The 24389-nt window shown below is 44.1% G+C and overlaps 2 protein-coding genes across 7 annotated transcripts in view; one reads left to right on the forward strand and one right to left on the reverse strand.

Moving 5' to 3' along the window:
- Window positions 1-301: 301 nt before the first annotated feature.
- The window catches only part of LOC145712988 (uncharacterized), a 42860-nt gene continuing 18772 nt past the window's right edge, over window positions 302-24389 (forward strand). Inside the window, exon 1 of the mRNA XM_081790772.1 lies at window positions 302-677. Coding sequence (XP_081646898.1) covers window positions 334-677 — 344 coding nt within the window. The 5' untranslated portion in view covers window positions 302-333. The remainder of the gene's footprint in view (window positions 678-24389) is intronic.
- The window catches only part of PTPRM (protein tyrosine phosphatase receptor type M), a 796527-nt gene continuing 793193 nt past the window's right edge, over window positions 21056-24389 (reverse strand). For all 6 annotated transcript variants that reach the window (XM_060613276.3, XM_060613283.3, XM_060613278.3 and 3 more), the window contains one exon: window positions 21056-21902. In XM_060613276.3, coding sequence (XP_060469259.1) covers window positions 21849-21902 — 54 coding nt within the window. In that variant the 3' untranslated portion in view covers window positions 21056-21848. The remainder of the gene's footprint in view (window positions 21903-24389) is intronic.

Consider the following 24389-nt stretch of genomic DNA (forward strand, 5'->3'; position numbering starts at 1 on the left):
TCTCCACTAGATGGTGCTGCTAGCCTACTGGGGTGGAGTGTTGTGGCACTCTAGGTGCGTATGCGCGGGAGCAGTGAAAATGGCGTTGCCCCCCTACCTAATCTCTAGTATCTGAACTCTGTTCTCCCTGATCAGCAATCGTGCACCCGTCATCTGTCTTCAGCTTTCGTCCACTCCCCACTTTTTCATTCTCCATGACCAGGCCCCAGGCCATACCTCTCTCCCGAGTTTTGTCTCAGATGCAGCTGTTTTCCCCAGCACCTTACTTCTGAAGGACTGTGGCTTTGACCCATTCCGCCCCTCTGCGGGAGGGTCTCACCGAGCAATTGCTGAATGTTGGCTGCACCGAGGAATGCTTGTGGGACCCTGCTGCTGGTGCCCCGAGACTGTGGCCAGGTGCCAGCCCACCCCAGAAAAAGTTCACGAGATAGTGTAGCAGCAGCGTTTCAGGGATTATGGAAAATCACAACACATCTGGCACCAGGCTTCACCCTTAACGACCTTGTTCCAGCACCAGTGAATGTAGCCATTTTCTGGGGTCTGCTGGGACCAGGTGGCTTCTGCAGTCTCTACCAAATGTACTTCCACCAGTGGAACCACTTTTCCCCGTGTGGCCCGAGAACCTCCCGGACCCCACTCTTCCTGGGGATTCGCCCTTCCCACCAGAGCACCGCCAGGTATGGAGCTGCAGAGTTGCAGCCTTTGCACTCCCCTTGTTTACGGTCTTAATGGAATTTAAACCCTCTCCTTTCTCCCTTTTTTAGTTTAGTCCCTGCGACTGTTTCCAATTTTCCACTTTCTCTCCAGCTGCTTTTGGGGAGGGGCGCTTTTCCCGTATTCTTCCCCCCCCCCCACCCCCAGCCGTCTCCATCCTCTCTCCGCCTGCAAAAGCACCTCCCTGCCTGCCACGGCTTCTCGCTCCCCTAGTTCAGCTCTCCGCGCCGCGTACCTGCTGAATTCTGAGGTTCAGGCTGTGTAGATTGTTGTGTTAATCCTCAGATCAGTTTTCTAGGTATGCAGGATGGCTGAGTATTGGTCTGGCTGTATTTCATGGATGTGAGACACACAGAAAATTTCCATGTTGTTCCGCCATCTTGGCTCCTCCTGTCTTGTTCTTTTTATAAATACACTCAGCAAACATCCAATGACATTGGGTTTCTAGGATGACTCATGACGTAAATGGTGCATCAGATTCTTACAACTCAATAGCATTAAGGTGGCCACACCATTTCTCTTAAAGGAAAAGGTGAGGGGGTTCAATGGTTCAGTGTTCCCCGCACCATAGCACATGATTATCCAATCATATTGAAAGAGCTCTGTTAAGCTACATCTATGATTTAGTGGGTTTCAGCTCAGCACTAGCACAGTAGCAAGAGCTGGAGGTTCAAGGCAGGGTCAGAGACAGGCATCTTGTAAAGAGAAGATACGTGGAAGAGAAGTCCCGGCAGAGGGGGAGTATTTGTCATAAGAGCTACTATCTAGCCTCTCTTGGGCTGACATTTTTATATGCTGCCTGACATGGATGTTTCCTGAAGGATGAGATCCCCCTGAGACACTCAGTGAGGGCCCCAGGGGTGCTGCAGGCTGCGGTGAGCTGGAAGGATCTGGAACTGGTCAGGAGGGTCTGGAGGTTTCCACAGGCACATGTCCCAGCCAGGTTCTTACCAGTCATGTGCATTTGTCACTTCATGCTGCTATGAAAAATATAAACACTCTGATTCCGACTTGAAATCCTACAAAGGCAAACCTAAAAACCAGTGGGGGCTCCATGCAGAGAGGAAATTCAAGCCCACAGAACCCTCGAGGACCTGCAGAGGCAAAGGCTGTGATTGGCACTGGGACCAAGGGGGCAGTGTGGTGGAGAGGCCAAGAGGGATGTTTCAGTGTGAGCAAGAGGCAGAGTATGAGCCCAGCAGGCTCCCCAGCCTGGGGGACTTCTGTACCTGGAGGCTTTACCTGGAAAGGAAAGAGGAAGAAAAATTTTTTTTGGTATTATTGTGTAAAACTATACCAGACAAAATGTATCATTTTAACCATTTTCTGTCTGGTTGGGTTTTTTTTTAAGTTTATTTATTTTGAGAGAGAGAAAGCACACAGGGGAGGGGCAGAGAGAGAGGGAGAGAGAGAGTCTCAAGCAGGTGCTGTCAGCATGGAGCCCTACACGGGCTCCAACCCATGAACTGTAAGACCATGACCTGAGCCGAAACCAAGAGTCAGATGCTTAACCGACTGAGCCACCCAGGTGACCCAGTTGGGTTTTTTTTTTTTTAACTTCTGTAAATTCAGATAATTTTTTCTATTGTGCTAAAATTGAAATATAACATTGTATTAGTTGCAGGTGTATCACATAATGATGTATATATTGCAAAATGATCACCATAATAAGTTTAGTTAACGTCCATCGCTACGTATAGTTGTTATTTTTTTCTTATGAGGCATACTTGTAAGATCTACTCTCTTAGCAACTTTCAATAGTACAATATAGTATTGTTCACTACAGTCACTGTGCTGTACATTACATCCCCATGACTTACTTAGCTTATCAGCAGAAATTTGTTCTTTTTGACCTCCCTCACCCATTTCGAACACCCTCATCCAGGGTGGTGATAGTTGCACAGCAGTGTAAATGTACTTAATGCCACTAATCTGTACACTTAAAAATGGTTAAGGGACCCCTGGGTAACTCATTCGGTTAAGTGTCTGACTCTTGATTTTGGCTCAGGTCACGATCTCACGTTTTGTGGGTTCGAGCCCTGTGTAGGGATCGTGCTGAGAGCACCTGCTTGGGATTCTCTCTCTGCCCCTCCCCTGCTCTCTCTCTCTCTTTTCTCTCTCTCTCTCTTTTCTCTCTCTCTCTCTCTCTCTCTCTCTCTCTCTCTCACACTCACACACACACACACAATCAAAATAAATAAACTTTATAAAATATTTAAAAGGGTAAAGTTGAGGTTACATATATGCACCAACAAAAAGAAAAGATAAACAACATGTATAAGGAACCAAACCTTGATTTGGGCACAGAGTAGGCAGTTGTACAAATGGTAAAAGAAACAAAAGCAGAGCTGTTGTGGGTCATGGTGTTCACCTTTCTGTACAGGGGCCCAAGATTACTCCCTGGAACAAAATTGGAAAACTGAATTAGCCCAATCTCCTCAATTTACTTACAGTTTAAGAAACTTTAAGTCATCAATAAGATCATTCTCCTTTCTTCCAAACTACCTCTCCACTGCCAACTTTAATTCTGATCAACCAACCACCCTTCTGGTTAAGATTGTGCACTGTTGACCATAAGGAGCAAGTTTGAGGTCTGTTTGGTGAGCCCTGGGCCCACATGGGGCCATGTGCCCTCTATATTTGGGGCACCACTGTCTCCAACCTCTAAGTCCTAGCCTCTGCTTTTGGTCACCTTGAGTGAAAGTCCAGGCTATAATGTTCCTCAGGAGATATCTGAGCTATGTTTCTAGGTAGGCCTTTTGCTATGGGTTGACCTGTGTCCCTTGAATGATATGTTGAAGTCATAACCCCTAGGACCTGTGAATGTGACCTTACTTGGAAATAGGGGCCACTGAAGATGTAATGGGTTAAGATGAAGTCATACTGGTATAAGATCGAGCCTTACTCTAATATGAGTAGTATCTTTATAAGAAGAGAGAGACACACAGACACGCTAGAGAAGATGGCCATGTGATGTCAGACACAGATCTTGGAATGCTAGAATTGCAAGCCAAGGAGGCAGGGAAGATCCTTCCTTACAGGTTTCATAGGAAGTGTGGCCCTGCCAATACCTTGATTTTTGTACTTCTAGCTCACAGAACGGAGACAATACACATTTCTGTTGTTTGAAATCTCCTGATCTGTGATGCTTCTCTGGGGCAGGCGCACAAGCCTAATCTACCGTGCTGGGGTGGGGAACTCACACGTGGACAGACCAGTGGACAAGTTCAGAGCTTCACTCATTCACAATCGACACTCAGGGTGTTTGTGTCATCCCAGTGATATTATTTACAATGTATTTTTTTTTTAACTGCCTCAGTTTTTGATGTTGAATATATTTTAAAAGGAAGCTGTATAACCCTGTAGTACATCAATCTTGGGGACAAAGTCTTTTTTTTTTTTTTTAAGTTTATTTATTTATTTTGAGAGACAGAGACAGCATGAGTGGGGGAAGGAGAGAGAGAATTCCAAGCAGGCTTTGTGGAGCCTGTACCCACGAAACCGTGAGATCCTGACCTAAGCAGAAGCTGAGCCGACTTAACCGACTGAGCCACCCGGGTGCCCCACAGTCTCGGTGACTGATGGAATCATATGTTATTAAACAGATCAAGCAACATGACAAAACACTAAATTTGGAATCACCATGTGAATGCATGGATTTAAGAATATCATAGGCAGTTTTTTGGGAAAAATGTCCCAACAACATCAACAGAAACAGCATTTCTTCCAACATTGGCAGGCTCCTGCACACTCGTGGGGCCCAGATTTTGGTTTCTAACACCCTTCTCCAATGAAAAGAAAATGATTAAATTGAGGGTGGCATGCATGTTTTGGAGCAAGGATAAAAAGCATTAGGATAGGTAATATACAGTGTAAAAAAACGGAGTCATTCCAAGAAAGGGTGTGTTTAATAGGGAAAGTGTTACCTGTGGTCTCTGTGGATATCCTGTTTTGTTGGGGAGCCTGTGTTTATTTGTCAGATATAGATGTGGACCAGCAGGAAGGAGTGACTTGAAACTGGTGAGTCACTACAATAAGCCCAGTGTAAAAAGGAATCGTGCCACGGACAAGAGAGCAAGTGGAAGGTGAAGTAGCCATAGGCCAGCTTTAGTGATCCCACGTAGTAACCAATTAAAGAATATCCAAACATGCATTCCCAGATAACAAATTAGCCAAATGTCCTTAAAAGAAGAAAAAGCGAACCCCAGACTTACTCCCTTTTTTCTCAAGGAATGAAGCCTCTGGATAACTCCGTTAATTATAACGAGATACTAATAAGACATATGTCCCTGAGCTTCCAATTAGGGGTGAGCCCAGACTAACAAATCTTAATTATTGCACAATAAGTAGATGCCACATACAAAACCTAGAGACCAGCTCATCACTGGAAAAGACCTCGAGTTTCAGAGTCAACATCGTCAGGGAAGATAGGAAGCGAAACGTCCCATGATAGAACATGTACAGCTACCTTGCATTAAAAAGAAACTCACTCTGATGACCAGTGGCTCAGGTTTGAATGAACTTGGCCCGTATGACCGTGCATTGGCCAACAATCAATGGGTCGCCAGCACAATGTCTGCCATCTCCCAGTGGCATCAAAGCCATATTCTCTTACTGTGGGGTCTGGCACATTTTAGAATCCTAGAAAGGTGTAAAATACCAGTTATTGAACTGATAGAGTTATCAGAATCCTAGGACAACGTAAAGCATGTGACGCTGGGAATGTGTAAGGATAAGAGTAAGCATCAACAAAGAAAACAAATTAAAGCCACAGTATCAATATCATTGTAATAATCTCATTTGCTGTAAGGGCATTTGTCAGTTGTGTAGTTTTACATTTCTTGTGTGATGATTTGCATTTAAAGAATCTTTGAGGGGCCCCTGGGTGGCTCAGTTGGTTAAGCGACCGACTTCGGCTCAGGTCATGATCTCTCAGTTTGTGAGTTTGAGGTCCACTTTGGGCTCTGTGCTGATAGCTTGGAGCCTGGAGCCTGCTCTTGATTCTGTGTTTCCCTCTCTCTCTTCCCTTCCCCAGCCCATGCTCTCTCTCTCTCTCTCTCAAAAATAAATCAACGTTAAAAAATTAAAAAAAAAAAGTCTTCGAATATTAAAGGGAATTAATATGTTAGATTCAAGATTTTAATTAACTGTCTAAAAGTGCTGGGTTAGGTTTGTAATCTAGGTTTTTAATTGATTAGGAACATTCATTTTGTTAAATCCATAATTTTTTATTTGTTAGTAGTAAGTAATTGTAAATATTTAGGGCAATGTTGGTTGTTTAATATCTAAAAGAATGCTAATTGTCTAATAAATTCCTAAGATTAATAGTTGGGCATCTGCCTAAGTTACAATTAGTAGTGGGTATTCCTTTCCGTGCATGATGCTCCTCAGACACTAAGAAATCCATCAGCAATGAAAATGGAAAATCAGTACTTTACTAATACATAGTAAATTCAGAAACGTTATAAAAATAAATGTGTATCTTTACACCAGCTACAATCACCTCATGAACCAGCTATGGTTTCTGTGCCACACTTTGGGATACAACACCTGGGTAGAAGGTTCCAGAACCCAGAGGATAATTAAGAACATTGACCTAGGTATAGGTCTAACCTACATTTCTAGGTTAGACATTTTTCTGGAAGCTCCTATTAGGTACCCAAATTGGAACCTACATCAGAGGTACTGAATTATCCTTAAAAACCTAAGCTAAAAATAACAAATACTTATTATCTTACACAGTTTCTGAGGGTCAGGGATCTGGGGGAGGCTTAGGTGACCATTTCCAGCTCAGTGTCTCCCATGAGGTATAGGCTGGGGTGCAGTCATCTGAAGCCTTATTTGGGGCTTGGAAAATCCTCTTTCCACTTAATCTGGAAATTGTTGGCTGAGGACTCAGTCCCTCACTGCTGTTGGTTGGAGGCCTCTGCTCCTTGCCTGCTGGGCTCTCCAAATAGGTGAGGGGCAGCTGGCTTCCCCCAAGATGAGTGGTCAGGGAGGGGGTGAGGACCCTGTAGTGCCTTTTCAGGGCCTCATCTCAGAAGTCACACTTTCCCTTCTACTTCCTCCCGTTCGTAAGAAACAGTCTCAAGATGAGGGAATTCGATGCCACCTTTTGTGGGGAGGCTATCAGAGAATCTGATATTTACCTATTTGTAAAGCCACCACAGGGCCCTCTCATCACGACAGCGGGGGACGAAGCTAAGGTTGTTATCTTGGACGTGGAACACGACAGCCTGTGCAGATGTCCCCGCACACTCAGATTTCCTCGCAGAGCATGTGACGCGGGTCTGAAACATGCTGAGTCACCATCGTCATTTACATGCCATTAGCTGGAACTGAAACAGAGTGAAAACAGACACATTGTCTGCTAATTGCCTGAGTTTTAACTTCTCTACTTCAGAACACGCACACTTCTCTCTGCTTTCCCTTTTTCCCCTTCTGTCAGGACCAAGATCAATACCAATGCCTTTCCTTCTAGCGCAGGCAAGCCAGGCTTTCTAGCAGTTTCTCAAGTAAGGGCAAATATTTGTGGGGTTCTGTTTTTGTTTTTGGGTTGTTTTTTTGTTTTTGTTTTTGTTTTTTTTTTTGTTTGTTTTTTGGATGTTTCAGAGTTTGTCAAGTCCCAAAACATTGTCTCCAAGTATACAGGACTTGCCTGTGTATTGCAAAGGGCGGAGCGACTCCTTTATCTCCTACTGATCCTACCAGTCTCATCAAGCATGACGTGGCTTGCCCTGGAGCTCCTGTCTGGTGTGCGATGCACACATCGAATGCGTAGAGAGGGTCACAGAGGGTTACGAAGGAGATGGCAGAGTCCTGAGAGATGGAGCAATCTAGTCTGCAGGGCCAGGGCAGGGCTTTCTGGAATGAGGCAGGATATCTTTTGAATTGGGGTTTCCTTCCTGTTGGAGTTCCAGTTTCCTTCTCTTTCCCCATGGAAGCAGGGACTGAGGTGCTCCAACCCTGGCCACGGGGTATCCTTGTGGGTGGGAGTAGAGTAAAAGTTGCCTGTGAGACCCTCCCAATTGAAGGGATTTGTTCTGGGTGTCCTGAGGGTGGGATGGGGGGTGCAGAGGAACTGGGAGAACCAGCACCCAGAGGAACGATGTCTCAAGACTGGGTGGGGAGAGAGAGCTGGGGATTCTTGGAGATTTGGTGCAGGAGGCTATGCAGCCATCCGTGGTTGCAAACCAAGGTGGTGGCAAGACTCCAGAAGGGCTGGCTGTGTGATACTCCTGGAGATGTGACCCTTGACGTCTGGCTGCCCGCCGTGTCCTATGGTTCAGAGAGGTTGACATGGCCTGATGATCACATGGATTGGATGAGGTCTTCCTGGTTGTCATCTGGGCAAATGGTGGGGGGATCTTGACTACTAAGACTGGGGATTCTGTACAATTTGGGGGGTGGGTAGAATAAAAGCCTCAAGAAAGATTGAGATCTAATTTCTATCTGGTCTGGCATGATGGGGGCTGGAGTCAGATATAAGTTGATTTGAAAACTAGGATGAAGCTTCTTGAATCCCTCGAATTTGTAGTCTGAGCCCTCTGGCTCCATGGAGGGAGAAACATTTAAAACAAAGCTGAAGCTGAAGGTTGGGCCCAGGAGAGGAGTCACAGGAGGGAGTGGCTTTCAAGGCTGAGGGAAGAGCATGTGCGAGCGTTTTGACCTGAGATGTAGGAGGTTGTGAAAGAAGACGGTGGCCCAGAGGACCAGAAAGGCTGCAGGGGATGAGGTGACTAGGTCACATGAGGTGGATTGAAGAGCCACAGCTTTACCTCGAATATAATGCAGTGGGTGGGCAGGGAAGTTAAGCAGAGGGGGTAGGGGTGATGGGATCACTTTGGCTTTCTAGAAGATGCTCTGGATGAAGCTTAGGGAGTGGATTGGCAAGGCCATGATCAAACACCAGAGAGGAATTTGTAGGCCATCATAGAGGCCAGAGAAGAGGTGCTTAGAAGAGTGTTGTGTTCGTTTTGGTGGTGGTGGGCAGGGGGATGATGGATATGAGAGATACTTAGGAGATAGTCTGACAAGCTCATGTTTCCTAATGAAGCACCTGGGGGAACAGGATGTCAGACATGGAGGCAATGAGAAGGAGCTCCCAGGAATGGAGAGGAAGCAAACCCACCATCCATCCGCTGTCCTGAGCCCTCAGAACCTATCTCTTGAAGGATTATTTCTCTGAATTTAGTAAAAAGGAAGCAAGGATGGATGCAGAGATAAATACACTTATGGCTGTGAGGCGGCCCATTTATTTTTCCTGTGAATTAGATTATAAAGGCATTGTTGCCCCACAGGTGGCTTGAGTGCAGAAAGTCTCAAACTATCTGCCATGGAGAGTTAGAAGGAAAAGACGGATCCTGAGAATTTACAACAGCAATAATATGCCCATTTGTGTAATTTTTTTTCTGCAGCTTTAGCAGCTTGGGTGTATTACAGAAAGCAGATGGATAGGTTTCTTTGTTTATGTTCAAAGTGGGTTTCTTGTAGGCGGCATATAGTTGGGTCTTGCTTTCTTATCCACTCTGTAACAATCTCTGACTTTTAATTGGGGCATTTAGCCCATTTACATTTTAATGTGATTATTGATATAGTGTAGTTTAAATCTAACATCTTGCTCTTTGTTTTCTATTTGTCCCATCTGTTCTTTGTTTCAGTTTTTTTTGGTCTTGTTCTGCCTTCTTTTGGATTGAGTCTTTTTTATGATTCAATTTTTATCTCCTTCGTTGGCTTAGTAGCCATAACTCTTGTTGTGTGATGTTAGTGGTTGCTGCAGGGTTTATAGTAACTTTACTAAAGCATCTTTAACTTACTTATCACTGTTTACCTTTAAGATCCTTGAAGGTAGATATTCTACCACTTTGGGTATTCTAGAAGAATCTTATAGCAGTATACCTCCATTTCTCCCCTCTCTGCCTTTATGTGATTGTTGTCATACCTTAATTTTCTACCCGTTATAAATCACACATTACCTTGTTATTATTAAACAAATGTAAACAGTCCATTATCTTTTAAAGATACTTAAATAATAACAAAAAGAGCCTTTTGCGTTTAGCCATTATTCTTTCCAATGTTCTTCATTTCTTTCCATACATGCAGATTTCCACCTAAGACATTTGCTTCATTTCTTATATTCATGAGTCTGATATGAATATTTTCAGCGTTTTTATGTCAAAAAGTGTCTTTATTTTACCTTTGTTTTGGTAAATAGTCTTGCTGGGTATAGAATTCTAGGTTGACAGTTTTTAAATCCATTCAGTACTTTAAATTGTTGCTCTACTATTTTCCAGCTTTTGTTATGTCCAAAAAGAAGTCTGCTGAAATTCATAACTTTCTCTGCTTGCAGTGTATTTTGTCGCTGGTTACTTTTAAGATTTTCTCTTTGTCGTTAGTTTTTAGCAATTTGATTTTGATGTACCTTGGTGTAGTTTTCTTTATGTTTCTACTGCTTGAAGTTTATTGAAGTTTATTCTACTGCTAGAATTCTGTGCCTTTATAATTTCCATCAAATTTGGAAAATTTTGGTCCTTATTTCTTCAAATATTTTTTATGTCCCTCTTTTCCCCCACTCTGGGGAGACTCCAATAGTTCATTGATGCACTGTTCATTTTTGTTCAATTTTTTCTTTCTTATTTTATTTTGAACGGTTTCTATTGATGTCTTCAAGTTCACTAATTTCTTCTTCTACATTCTAATCTGATATTAACCCCACTAATCTATTTTTTTATCCCAGCCTTTGTAGTTTTCATCTCTTGAAGTTCTGTTTGTGTCTTTTTTACATCTTTCATGTTTTTGCTTAAATATGCTAAATATTTTCTCTAGCTTTGTGATAACTTGGAATAATATAAAATAATGGCTTTAATGTACTGGTCTACTAATTCCATCATCTGTTATTTTTGGGTCAGTTTCAACTGATTGATTTTTCCCTCTTTTGTGTGTGTGTGTGTGTGTGTGTGTGTGTGTGTGATGTTTTCCTTCTCTGTCTTCCTAGTAATTTTGGATTGCATGCCAAATACTGTTAATTCTATTTCCTTGGGTGCTGGATATTTTCGTATTCTAGTAACTATTGTCAAGCTTTGTTCTGTGATGCAGTTAAGTTACTTAGAAAAAGTTTGATCCTTTCAGTTTTTTCTTTGCTAGGCAGCATTACAGCTGTGTTTAGTCTAGAGATAATTTTGCCCCATTTACCGAGGCAAAATCTTTCTGGGTTCTCTATCCAGTGGGAACAGGAGCTAATCTGGCCTTATGTGAACTCTGACTATTGTTACCTCTAATGATTATGGTAGTTCTTTCTTTGGCCTCAGATAATTTTCTTACATGCTTCTTCTGATTAGTACTTAGTGGAAGACTTGATGAGGGAAATCTGCAGATGTTCAGAACTCTATACAGCTCTCTCATCTCTGCTGCTCTGCCCTGCCAACTCTAACCACCTTTGATTTTTTTCAAACCCTCAGCTCAAATTAGAGAACTCTTTTTCAAAGCAAAACCACTGGGCTACACTGGATTCCCCTGCCCTGCACCATTGTCTCGAAATTCTCTTCAGGCTGTAAATTGGTACAATTCTAGGGTTCACTTAATTTATATTCTGTTTCCTTTACTACTTGATGTCCAGTGTCTTGAGAAACATTAAATTTTTTAAAATGTTTGTTTATTTACTTATTTATTTTTCAATATATGAAGTTTATTGTCAAATTGGTTTCCATACAACACCCAGTGCTCATCCCAAAAGGTGCCCTCCTCAATACCCATCACCCACCTTCCCCTCCCTCCCACCCCCCATCAACCCTCAGTTTGTTCTCAGTTTTTAAGAGTCTCTTATGCTTTGGCTCTCTCCCACTCTAACCTCTTTTTTTTTTTTTTCCCCTTCCCCTCCCCCATGGGTTTCTGTTAAGTTTCTCAGGATCCACCTAAGAGTGAAAGCATATGGTATCTGTCTTTCTCTGTATGGCTTATTTCACTTAGCATCACACTCTCCAGTTCCATCCACGTTGCTACAAAAGGCCAGATTTCATTCTTTCTCATTGCCACATAGTACTCCATTGTGTATATGAACCACAATTTCTTTATCCATTCATCAGTTGATGGACATTTAGGCTCTTTCCATAATTTGGCTATTGTTGAGAGTGCTGCTATAAACATTGGGGTACAAGTGCCCCTAATCATCAGTACTCCTGTATCCCTTGGGTAAATTCCTATCAGTGCTACTGCTGGGTCATAGGGTAGGTCTATTTTTAATTTTTGAGGAACCTCCACACTGTTTTCCAGAGTGGCTGTACCAGTTTGCATTCCCACCTACAGTGCAAGAGGGTTCCCGTTTCTCCGCATCTTCTCCAGCATATATAGTCTCCTGATTTGTTCATTTTGGCCACTCTGACGGGTGTGAGGTGATATCTGAGTGTGGTTTTGATTTGTATTTCCCGATAAGGAGAGACGTTGAGCATCTTTTCATGTGCCTGTTGGCCATCCGGATGTCTTCTTTAGAGAAGTGTCTATTCATGTTTTCTGCCCATTTGTTCACTGGATTATTTGTTTTTCAGGTGTGGAGTTTGGTGAGCTCTTTATAGATTTTGGATACTAGACCTTTGTCTGATATGTCATTTGCAAATATCTTTTCCCATTCCATTGGTCGCCTTTTAGTTTTGTTGGTTGTTTCCTTTGCTGTGCAAAAGCTTCTTATCTTCATAGGGTCCCAGTAGTTCATTTTTGCTTTTAATTCCCTTGCCTTTGGGGATGTGTCAAGTAAGAAATTGCTACAGCTGAGGTCAGAGAGGTCTTTTCCTGCTTCCTCCTCTAGAGTTTTGATGGTTTCCTGTCTCACATTCAGGTCCTTTATCCGTTTTGAGTTTATTTTTGTGAATGGTGTGAGAAAGTGGTCTAGTTTCAATCTTCTGCATGTTGCTGTCCAGTTCTCCCAGCACCATTTGTTAAAGAGACTGTCTTTTTTCCATTGGATATTCTTTCCTGCTTTGTCAAAGATGAGTTGGCCATACGTTTGTGGGTCTAGTTCTGGGGTTTCTATTCTATCCCATTGGTGTATGTATCTGTTTTTGTGCCAATACCATGCTGTCTTGATGATTACAGCTTTGTAGTAGAGGCTAAAGTCTGGGATTGTGATGCCTCCTGCTTTGGTCTTCTTCTTCAAGATTACTTTGGCTATTCGGGGCCTTTGGTGGTTCCATATGAATTTTAGGATTGCTTGTTCTAGTTTCGAGAAGAATGCTGGTGCAATTTTGATTGGGATTGCATTGAATGTGTAGATAGCTTTGGGTAGTATTGACATTTTGACAATGTTTATTCTTCCAATCCATGAGCACGGAATATTTTTCCATTTCTTTATATCTTCTTCACTTTCCTTCATAAGCTTTCTATAGTTTTCAGCATACAGATCTTTTACATCTTTGGTTAGGTTTATTCCTAGGTATTTTATGCTTCTTGGTGCAATTGTGAATGGGATCAGTTTCTTTATTTATCTTTCTGTTGCTTCATTGTTAGTGTATAAGAATGCAACTGATTTCTGTACATTGATTTTGTATCCTGCAACTTTGCTAAATTCATGTATCAGTTCTAGCAGACTTTTGGTGGAGTCTATTGGATTTTCCATGTATAATATCATGTCATCTGCAAAAAGCGAAAGCTTGACTTCATCTTTGCCAATTTTGATGCCTTTGATTTCCTTTTGTTGTCTGATTGCTGATGCTAGAACTTCCAACACTATGTTAAACAACAGCGGTGAGAGTGGACATCCCTGTCATGTTCCTGATCTCAGGGAAAAAAAACTCAGTTTTTCCCCATTGAGGATGATGTTAGCTGTGGGCTTTTCATAAATGGCTTTTATGATGTTTAAGTATGTTCCTTCTATCCCGACTTTTTTGAGGGTTTTTATTAAGAAATGTTGCTGAATTTTGTCAAAGGCCTTTTCTGTGTCGATTGACAGGATCATATGGTTCTTATCTTTTCTTTTATTAATGTGATGTATCACGTTGATTGATTTGTGAATGTTGAACCAGCCCTGCATCCCAGGAATGAATCCCACTTGATCATGGTAAATAATTCTTTTTATATGCTGTTGAATTCGATTTGCTAGTATCTTATTGAGAATTTTTGCATCCATATTCATCAGGGATATTGGCCTGTAGTTCTCTTTTTTTACTGGGTCTCTGTCTGGTTTAGGAATCAAAGTAATGCTGGCTTCATAGAATGAGTCTGGAAGTTTTCCTTCCCTTTCTATTTTGGAATAGCTTGAGAAGGATAGGTATTATCTCTGCTTTAAACGTCTGGTAGAACTCCCCTGGGAAGCCACCTGGTCCTGGACTCTTATTTGTTGGGAGATTTTTGATGACTGATTCAATTTCTTCGCTGGTTATGGGTCTGTTCAAGCTTTCCATTTCCTCCTGATTGAGTTTTGGAAGCGTGTGGGTGTTTAGGAATTTGTCCATTTCTTCCAGGTTGTCCAGTTTGTTGGCATATAATTTTTCATAGTATTCCCTGATAATTGCTTGTATCTCTGAGGGATTGGTTGTAATAATTCCATTTTCATTCATGATTTTATCTATTTGGGTCATCTCCCTTTTCTTTTCTTTCTTTTTTTTTTTTTTAATTTTTTTTTTCAACGTTTTTTATTTATTTTTGGGACAGAGAGAGACAGAGCATGAACGGGGGAGGGGCAGAGAGAGAGGGAGATACAGAATCGGAAACAGGCTCCAGGCTCCGAGCCATCAGCCCAGAGCCTGACGCGGGGCTCGAACTCACGGACCGCGAGATCGTGACCTGGCTGAAGTCGGACGCTTAACCGACTGCGCCACCCAGGCGCCCCCCCCTTTTCTTTTTGAGAAGCCTGGCTAGAGGTTTATCAATTTTGTTTATTTTTTCAAAAAACCAACTCTTGGTTTTGTTGATCTGCTCTACAGTTTTTTTAGATTCTATATTGTTTATTTCTGCTCTGATCTTTAGTATTTCTCTTCTTCTGCTGGAGTTAGGCTGCCTTTTCTGTTCTGCTTCTATTTCCTTTAGGTGTGCTGTTAGATTTTGTATTTGGGATTTTTCTTGTTTCTTGAGATAGGCCTGGATTGCAATGTATTTTCCTCTCAGGACTGCCTTCGCTGCATCCCAAAGCATTTGGATTGTTGTATTTTCATCTTTGTTTGTTTCCATATTTTTAAATTTTTTCTCTAATTGCCTGGTTGACCCAGTCATTCTTTAGTAGGGTGTTCTTTAACCTCCATGCTTTTGGAGGTTTTCCAGACTTTTTCCTGTGGTTGATTTCAAGCTTCATAGCATTGTGGTCTGAAAGTATGCATGGTATGATTTCAATTCTTGCATACTTATGAAGGGCTGTTTTGTGACCCAGTATGTGATCTATCTTGGAGAATGTTCCATGTGCACTCGAGAAGAAAGTATATTCTGTTGCTTTGGGATGCAGAGTTCTAAATATATCTGTCAAGTCCATCTGATCCAGTGTATCATTCAGGACCCTTGTTTCTTTATTGACCGTGTGTCTAGATGATCTATCCATTTCTGTAAGTGGGGGTGTTAAAGTCCCCTGCAATTACCACATTCTTATCAATAAGGTTGCTTATGTTTATGAGTAATTGTTTTATATATTTGGGGGCTCCCGTATTCGGCGCATAGACATTTATAATTGTTAGCTCTTCCTGATGGATAGACCCTGTGATTATTATATAATGCCCCTTTTCATCTCTTGTTACAGCCTTTCATTTAAAGTCTAGTTTGTCTGATATAAGTATGGCTACTCCAGCTTTCTTTTGACTTCCAGTGGCATGATAAATAGTTCTCCATCCTCTCACTCTCAATCTGAAGGTGTCCTCAGGTCTAAAATGAATCTCTTGTAGACAGCAAATAGATGGGTCTTGTTTTTTTATCCATTCTGATACCCTATGTCTTTTGGTTGGCGCATTTAGTCCATTTACATTCAGTGTTATTATAGAAAGATATGGGTTTAGAGTCATTGTGATGTCCATAGGTTTCATGCTTGTAGCGATGTCTCTGGTACTTTGTCTCACAGGATCCCCCTTAGGATCTCTTGTAGGGCTGGTTTAGTGGTGACGAATTCCTTCAGTTTTTGTTTGTTTGGGAAGACCTTTATCTCTCCTATTCTAAATGAGAGACTTGCTGGATAAAGGATTCTCGGCTGCATATTTTTTCTGTTCATCACATTGAAGATCTGCCATTCCTTTCTGGCCTGCCAAATTTCAGTAGAGAGATAGGTCACGAGTCTTATAGGTCTCCCTTTATATGTTACAGCACGTTTATCTCTAGCTGCTTTCAGAATTTTCTCTTTATCCTTGTATTTTGCCAGTTTCACTATGATATGTCATGCAGAAGATTGATTCAAGTTCCGTCTGAAGGGAGTTCTCTGTACCTCTTGGATTTCAATGCCTTTTTCCTTCCCCAGATCCGGGAAGTTCTCAGCTATTATTTCTTCAAGTACACCTTCAGCACCTTTCCCTCTCTCTTCCTCCTCTGGAATACCAATTATGCGTATTTCTCTTTAGTGCATCACTTAGTTCTCTAATTTTCCCCTCATACTCCTGGATTTTTTTTTATCTCTCTTTTTCTCAGCTTCTTCTTTTTCCATAATTTTATCTTCTAGTCACCTATTCTCTCCTCTGCCTCTTCAATCCAAGCCATAGTTGTCTCCATTTTATTTTTCAGTTCATTTTTAGCATTTTTTAGCTCCTCCTGGCTGTTCCTTAGTCCCTTGATCTCTGTAGCAAGAGATTCTCTGCTGTTCTTTATACTGTTTTCAAGCCCAGTGATTAATTTTATGACTATTATTCTAAATTCACTTTCTGTTATATTGTTTAAATCATTTTTGATCAGTTTCTTAGCTGTTGTTATTTCCTGGACATTTTTCTGAGGGGAATTCTTCCGTTTGGTCATTTTGGATAGTCCCTGGAGTGGTGCGGGACTGCGGGGCACTTCCCCTGTGCTGTTTTGAATACCTTGCATTGGTGGGCAGGGCCACAGTCAGACCTGATGTCTGCCCCCAGCCCACTGCTGGGGCCACAGTCAGACTGGTGTGTGCCTTCTCTTCCCCTCTCCTAGGGGTGGGATTCACTGTGGGGTGGCATGGCCCATCTGGGCTACTTGCACACTGCCAGGTTTGTGGTGCTGGGGATCTGGCGTATTAGCTGGGGCGGATTGGCAAGGTGCACAGGGGCGGGAGGGGCAGGCTCAGCTCGCTTTTCCGAGATCTGCTTCCGGAGGGGCCTTGTGGCACTGGGAGGGAGTCATACCTGCCGGAGGGATGGATCCACAGAAGCACAGTGTTGGGTGTTTGCGTGGTGCAAGCAAGTTCCCTGGCAGGAACTGGTTCCCTTTGGGATTTTGGCTGGGGGATGTGCGAGGGAGATGGTGCTGGTGAGCGCCTTTGTTCCCCGCAAACTGAGCTCTGTGGTCCCGGGGCTCAGCAACTCTCCCTCCCTTTGTCCTCCAGCCTTCCCGCTTTCAGAGCAGAGCTGTTAACTTATGACCTCCCAGATGCTAAGTCCCGCTTGCTGTCGGAACACACTCCGTCTGGCCCCTCCGCTTTTGCAAGCCAGACTCGGGGGTTCTGCTTGGCCGGCAGGCTGCCCCTCTGCCCCAGCTCCCTCCCGCCAGTCCGTGGAGCGCGCACCGCCTCTCCGCCCTTCCTACCCTCTTCTGTGGGCCTCTCGTCTGCGCTTGGCTCTGGAGACTCCGTTCTGCTAGTCTTCTGGTGGTTTTCTGGGTTATTTAGGCAGGTGTAGGTGGAATCTAAGTGATCAGCAGGACGCGGTGAGCCCAGTGTCCTCCTATGCCGCCATCCTATTTTTGAGAGAGAGAGAGAGCAAGCAGGGGAGGCGCAGAGAGAGAGAGAGACACAGGATCTGAAGCAGGATCTGGGTTCTGAGCTGTCAGCATAGAGCCTGTTGCGGGGCTCAAACCCATGAACCATGAGATCATGACCTGAAGTCAGACGCTTAAATGACTGAGCCACCCAGGTTCCCAAAAAAAACAATAAATTTTCCCCAGTATTAGTTGTTTAGGAGGGCAGTGCAGTAATCTTTGTTACTTTAGCTTGTCTGGGATTGAAGGTCCTGGATGAGTTTCTCTAAAACTGACATTTTGTAGGATAGAAATGATGGAACTATAAGGAGTCAAGAGTATTGAGGGTGTTGGCAAAACCGGATGAGGCTTAAGTTGTATTGGGAAAGAAGGTAAGAAGGGGACAGGTCATACTCAGAAAATGGACTGGAGGGCTTCAAAAATTCAAAGGAATAAGGCAAAGAGAACCTACCAGTTGAAGATGTTGGGATCAGAATTTGGCATGTTTATTTAAGATTTCAGAGGGGTAGTTCAAAGTGATAAACCACAGGATGTGGTTATCATTTGGCTCAAGTCAAGTTTGCAGGGCAATTAGAGAAACTGACCACGTATTTGAAATGTGGAAGAATGACTTACCTCTTCTTGGGAGAGTTTCAGATGGGGCCATTTCCTTGGGAGTGGAGGAAAGAGAGCCTTATGTTAATCCAGGCCATGGGGGGTGTTTACTGACCCTTGAATAAAGGTTCCTTAGAGCAGTGAAAATGACTAGAGGTTATATCAATAGTAGAAGCTGGTGGGACAAAAATGTATAGCTGCATGGAGAGGACAGCATAGGAGAGTAGTGAGCTTGGTTGGCAGGCTAGGCATTCCAGGGATAAGATTTTCTATGTTGCAGCTAACCAGCCTGCATAAGTAGAGGTGCCAGAGGATGTGGGAGGTCTGAAGCAGGCTGGCAGGTGGTGGCCAACCTCTCAGATGGCCTCCAAGGATTCTCACATCCTGGGATTTATGCCCTTGTATATCCCCTTCCTGAGGCTTCCTGCTAGCAACCAGCACCAACTTGCCAGGTGCATGAGTGAGCCATCTTGGAAGTGGGTCCTCTACTCCCCCTGCTTCCAGGATACAAGACTAGGGATGGCAAGGATAGGGAAGGATACTTCCCCTTGTATCTGGGAAGTATCTGCAGCCCTGACTCAACATTTGGACAGTCACTTCATGAGTGACCTTAGAGCCAGAATCATCCAGCTAAGCCACTCCTGAATTTCTGCCCCATAGAAACTGCATGAGATAGTAAGTAGCTATTGGTATTTCTAGCAATGTGTTTGTTCAGCAGTAGATAACTAATGTTGATTTTGGCACCTGGAACTGGGATGTCTTCACAAAACCTAAATATAGGTATGAGTTTGGATCCAAACCATAAGCAAAAGCTAGAAGGACAGCAGGGGGAGTGCTGGTGGGCAGCTCATCCACACTGTCACTTACCTGCTGCTTCACCTTCTTGGCACATGGCAGCAGCTGCTTCTGAGTGTAAAAGCCATACACCTGCTGCCTCATTTCTGCCTTCTGCCCCTTGCACAAAATGACCCCCGAGGCTCGGCTAACTGAGAGTGCATAGAGAATGGCAATCCGGGAAACAAAGCACAGTGAAGCCAAGTGAACATAGTGCAAAGCCACCATAACATGCACATGGAAGGCTGTTAAGACGGAGTCCCTGAACGGGACCATGTCGGAAGTCCCAGCTGTCACAAGCATTGACGGGTCTGAGAGGCTGAGGATGACTCTGTGGAGGAGGACCCAGAATACTGAGAGAAGAAAGAGAAGGGATGCTTGGCCGGGGGTTAGCTTCTTTTGTTGGCCAGGGGCAGAGAATTAACTCTGTGTACTGAAAGAAACGACTCTCAGCCATGCTGCAAGGTCTCATGGGAAATCAGAAAAAGCCACAAAATGTCCCTTTTCTTCTATCACTATTTCTGCTAAGAGGTAAAACCAAGGGAAAGATAAAATCCAAGAGATTCAGAAGTCTAGAGGAAACTATTGGCTTCAATAGGAGATCAAGTTTGATGATATAGGGATCGACGAGGAAATGAGTTTTGCATTGTGAGACTCACAAATCTCAGGCCAGTTCAGTGCCATGTTGAACATCTCTTCTCACCCCACCTAAGCGGATGAAGACCCAAGCCATGACTTTGTAGAAGAGAACTGAGGGTGCCACGCTTCCCCTCCTGTCACAGGCCAGCTGGCACACAACGGGGACACCTTTTCATATGTATTCATCCCTAGTCTTGTATCCTGGAGAAGACATGTTGAAGAGGTACACAAAGGGCAGTTTTTAACATTTTGGGAGCATATCAGACAGAAGTGCACAGGGATGCTGAGAGCACACGGTCTGGGAGAAGCCCAGCAGTGAGGCGTTTGGTCTGGATCCCCAGCTCCGCGTGGACCTGCTCTTCCTGCACAAGTGTGGGGTCCACCCCCCTTCAGGGGCGCTGGGAAATCCCTCCCATCGGGACAGTATGGATCATGTACTTGCAACACAGCAAAGCAGTGCAGGTGTCAAACTCAGTCCTCTTTGTGGACAACCTCTGCTCTTGTCCTTAGTCATGATGGTCCCCCGAGCGGGCAGGAATTACCACTCTCAAGTCTCCTCACTTTCTGGAGTGGGCGATGGCTCCCATCTCCTGGTCTCAGCAGGAGGGGCATTTCCTACACTGTGCACTGTAACAAGGGTATCTGTGCTCCTGCTGCTGCCCTCTGCCTCCCCCAGGCCCTGGAGGCACCTGGCACTGGCCACCTGGGGTGACAGTGGACAAATTATTTAATCTCTTCCAAACTGAGTCTCTCCAGCTGTAAGATGGCTCCATTACTCTCTCGGGGAACACCTGCTGCCTCTTGGGAAGGCGCCCTGCACAGTTTTCAGATGTGTAATTGGGTGTTTGGTAAAAGCTCATCCCCATCATCTGTTGGAAATCATTTAACATGGCCTGCAACTCGGTTGGAACTCCTATTGTAAGTGCACAGCATAGCCTCCTCCTTCAGAGGTCAGGCAGCGCCCTCGAGGAGTGAGGAGCAGGCTGTCCTGTGTGATCTTTCCCTCTGGCAGGAACTGTCTTGTTGAGCTTTGTATCCTGCTTAACTGCGCTCTGATCCCTTCAGCCTTCAAAAAGTGTTCTCTCACCAAGTTTCAGGTTTAAATGAGGCCTGGAGAGGGCAGAGGTTGCCCCTGCTAAGGTGAAACAGAAAAAGGAAGAGGTTGCCCTGGTCAGCAAGTCACAGCCCTAGCATCCGCCCAGCACACTCTTCAACAATATGCCCAGCAGGTTAGGGGTCGGGCTGCCCTGTGGCTTGTGTTTCCTAAGCCCCAGGGAGGACCCCAGGATGGCCTAGGATAGCTCATTGCCAGAATTTCTCTCTCAAAAATCCCAACTCTACCTGCTCCAGGCCAACAGACCCCATCTCTGTGCCAGGGGTCTGGGGTGACGGGAGCTGCCCCCACCGCTGGGGCGCTGGGACACCAGGAATACAGCAAGACTGGTCATGGGTCTTTATTTATTGAGAAAGAATTCACACAAGGTCACATCATACAGTCAATCCATTCCTGCGCTTCATAAAAATGATTGTCACTCACTGTGCTTCACAAAAATTTCTTTTAATGAATAAATAATTTGATGAAATCAAAAATATTTACAATATAAACAAAGGGAAAAGCTTTGGATCCATGAATCTGATCGTCGAGCTTTGCATTTTTGAATTGACTTCCTCCCAAGCTTTTCCCTTGGAAACAATACAAATCTGATAGAAACAACAACTCATACAACATATCTTTGTTCATTATACGTTTATCTGTTAGTCTTGGAAAGGTACATAAGCTTATATTATGCAACATGTTAAAATACAAATATTAACTAAAATAATATATTATCATAATGCCAGGTAGCATTCTCCACAAAACAAAAATGTACACTCAGCTGTAACAATAACAAAGGGTTCACGGGCCACAAAATAATACCCCAAAGGTACAAATTTCCTTCATAAGAATATAATTGTGCTCTTCGATTTACCAGATGTCTACGCTGCTCTAACAAGCCGATGCCTAAGACAGTATTTGACGACTCTGCTGTGTGTGTGTGTTTCTGTCAGGCAGCAGCATTGCTGGGAATTGGGCAGTGCAAAGCAGTTTTATAAACGCTTTCTTGGGCTCTTAAAAAGAGCCAATTATGCAAAGCAAAATAAGCATAGTGAGAAGTCTTCATCTCATCTACACAAATACCATGGAACGTCTTGGCTTTGTGGGATGAAAGGGTTGGTTTGCAGAACTGTTTATGCCGTCAGCCAGAATTCAAGTATTCCAGGGCCACCTCGTAGCAGAACTTGTACTGATCCTGGAAAGCAGAAGTGAGAAGATGTCAGCTCCGCGATTCCCAAATGCTGGGTCCATTAAAGCAATTATGCCAGATTAGGGTTTTAATGGAAAGAAAGCAAACAGGGAAGGATTTGAATCAGACATGAATCAGAAAGTCACGGCTGTGAGCTGCAAACATATCCATCGTCTGGAGATGTTCTGCACAAGCCCTGATGCAAGGTATTTTGACATCTACGTTCACTAGAATTCCTGGAAAGTTCTAGGCAACTGGAACACACATACAGGTTTGTCCCCATATAAACGTTTACAAAGTGTGGGAAAATCAAGAGGTAGAAGAAAAAACAAATGAGGTCTGGGGGAAGAAACATCTTTGTGATTTGCTCATACCAGGGGTCTCAACAAATAAATGTGTCTTCACTCCTGGCCCAACTATACCTTCACCTTTCAGTCAGCAGGATGTCTTCCACAGAGAATTTATCAAGCACCTCTTAAGTCCCAAGCACCTTGACCTGGTCCCTGACTTTGAGAAGTCTATGGTCCAATGAAGAGGTTGAGACTGGTACCCAAGGACAACACATGGCATGGAGCTGAGCAGGGCCTGTGAATGGTACCCCAACATGGATGCAGTGGAGGAGGGAGCAGAACTTCCCAGGGGAGATCTTCCAAGAGGTAGCAGGTAACTAACTGCTAATTCCCAATGGGGGGTTAAAACAGGCATACCAGGTAGAAGAACAGGATAAGGAAAGACCCAGGGGGCAAGTGTTTGATACCCTCTGGGAACCACATAGCAGTTGTTAATCAGGCAGTGAAGTCCTTTTTCTGGAGCACAGCTTTCTCACATCATGGACCTTGGCCTGAGGAAGGCCCGTGTGAGGTCCTGGCCCAGGGAGGGTCTCAGGCGGAGGATGCGGCATTCTGCACCTGTGGTTGTATGATGGACGCTCACCCGGGTGTGGCCTCTGAGCCAAGCAGAGGGACACAGGGGTTGAGCATGCTTCCACCTGCCATCCCGCAGCAGTGCAGTGTCTGGGACAGAGAGGCTCAGCAACTAGAAGGCTCTCTTCCCACCTCAGTAAGGAGATTCACTTTCACAAGTTGTAAGAGGGCACAGCACTGTCTCACTGCCTGACACAACGGCCGCAACCAAAGAAAGGGATCTCTTATTTTTGGGTTTGCCAAATTAATTCAAACTAAGTCTCTATTTTTTGGATATATGTCTAATTAATTAGTCATGGAAGCTTTGTCTTCACCTGCATTTTGTTCTCTAAAGGCCCCACTCGTCCAACCTATCTGAAGACCAGAGCCATACTTTGTCCCCTTGTAACACACGAGTCCTTAGCACAGAACCTGACACACAGCTGGGGGTGTCAAAATGTTGGTTGTATGTGTCAATGACGACACAATATGGGCTTTAGCAGCACAGTGCACCCTGAAGGCTAGAGACTAGGGATTTTAAGATGCAGCTTCCGTCCTTCAGGAGTTTACAGTCTGAAGGGGAAGACAGGAAGCAAACAGACCATGTCAATATACTGATGGTGCCCCAAGCTTAATACGTCAATCGCAGTAACACCCACCCGGATGGCTACGATTAAAAGAGACGGACAAGAACAAGCGTCGGTGAGGATGGAGACACTGGCATGCTGGTGGGAATGTGAGGTGGTGCAGCCCCTTTGGAAAACCGTCTGGTAGGTCATCAAAAGGTTCAACAGAAGAGTTCCCCTCTGACCAGGCGGTTCCACTCCTAGGTAGATGCCCAAGAGAGCTGAAAATATGGCTGCACCAAAGCGGATTCATATTCCAGGATCTGACACTTTTATTTTCAAAAGAGTTGAAAGAAATCATTCGCGTTTCAAAACTCTAAAAGGCCAGGTGGTCAGATCACTGAGCCGACGTGAGTGCTCAGTCCTGTTCTCCTGTCTCCTTCACAGAGACCATGGTTTTCATGGAAATCTGAGAGATCCAATTACTTATTGCATAAACAGGTTTTGCATAAACCTGGTTGTGCAATTTTAGTGCCCACTAGAAACCATCCTTTTAACATACGAACATGCATTTAGAGGGTAAGGTAGCTCCCGGCCTCAGGCCACGACCCCTTTTGGGTTTTGGGCTTCATCACTAAGGGGCTGCTTTGTTGGAAGCCCTGTCCTAGGCATGACTATAATTTTCAAAATGAATTTGCTATCATCTATCTTGTCCCTCCTAAGCACACTGTCAATCCCAAGAGATTCTGTGATGACTGGTTTCTGAATCAGAAAAATAAGGGGGGCTGAGAAGAAAGACCATAAATTGTTGCATGCCCTCCCCCAAACACCTCAGGAAATGCCTGAAATCCTCCTGTGTTGGAAACTGATTACCCTTGATCGCCAGGTACAGGCCTGTCTTCTGCCGTTTCTTCTCTCAGCTCACTTGCTTCTGAACGGTATAATTAAGCTGCACGAGCTACCCCTGTGCCTCAGGGGGGGAAAAAAAGAACATTTCTGCCTTGGTCCCAAGTTCTCCTGATTTG

The sequence above is a fragment of the Panthera onca genome, chromosome D3 (genome assembly GCF_046562875.1).
Source record: "Panthera onca isolate mPanOnc1 chromosome D3, mPanOnc1 haplotype 2, whole genome shotgun sequence".
Lineage (NCBI taxonomy): Eukaryota > Metazoa > Chordata > Mammalia > Carnivora > Felidae > Panthera > Panthera onca.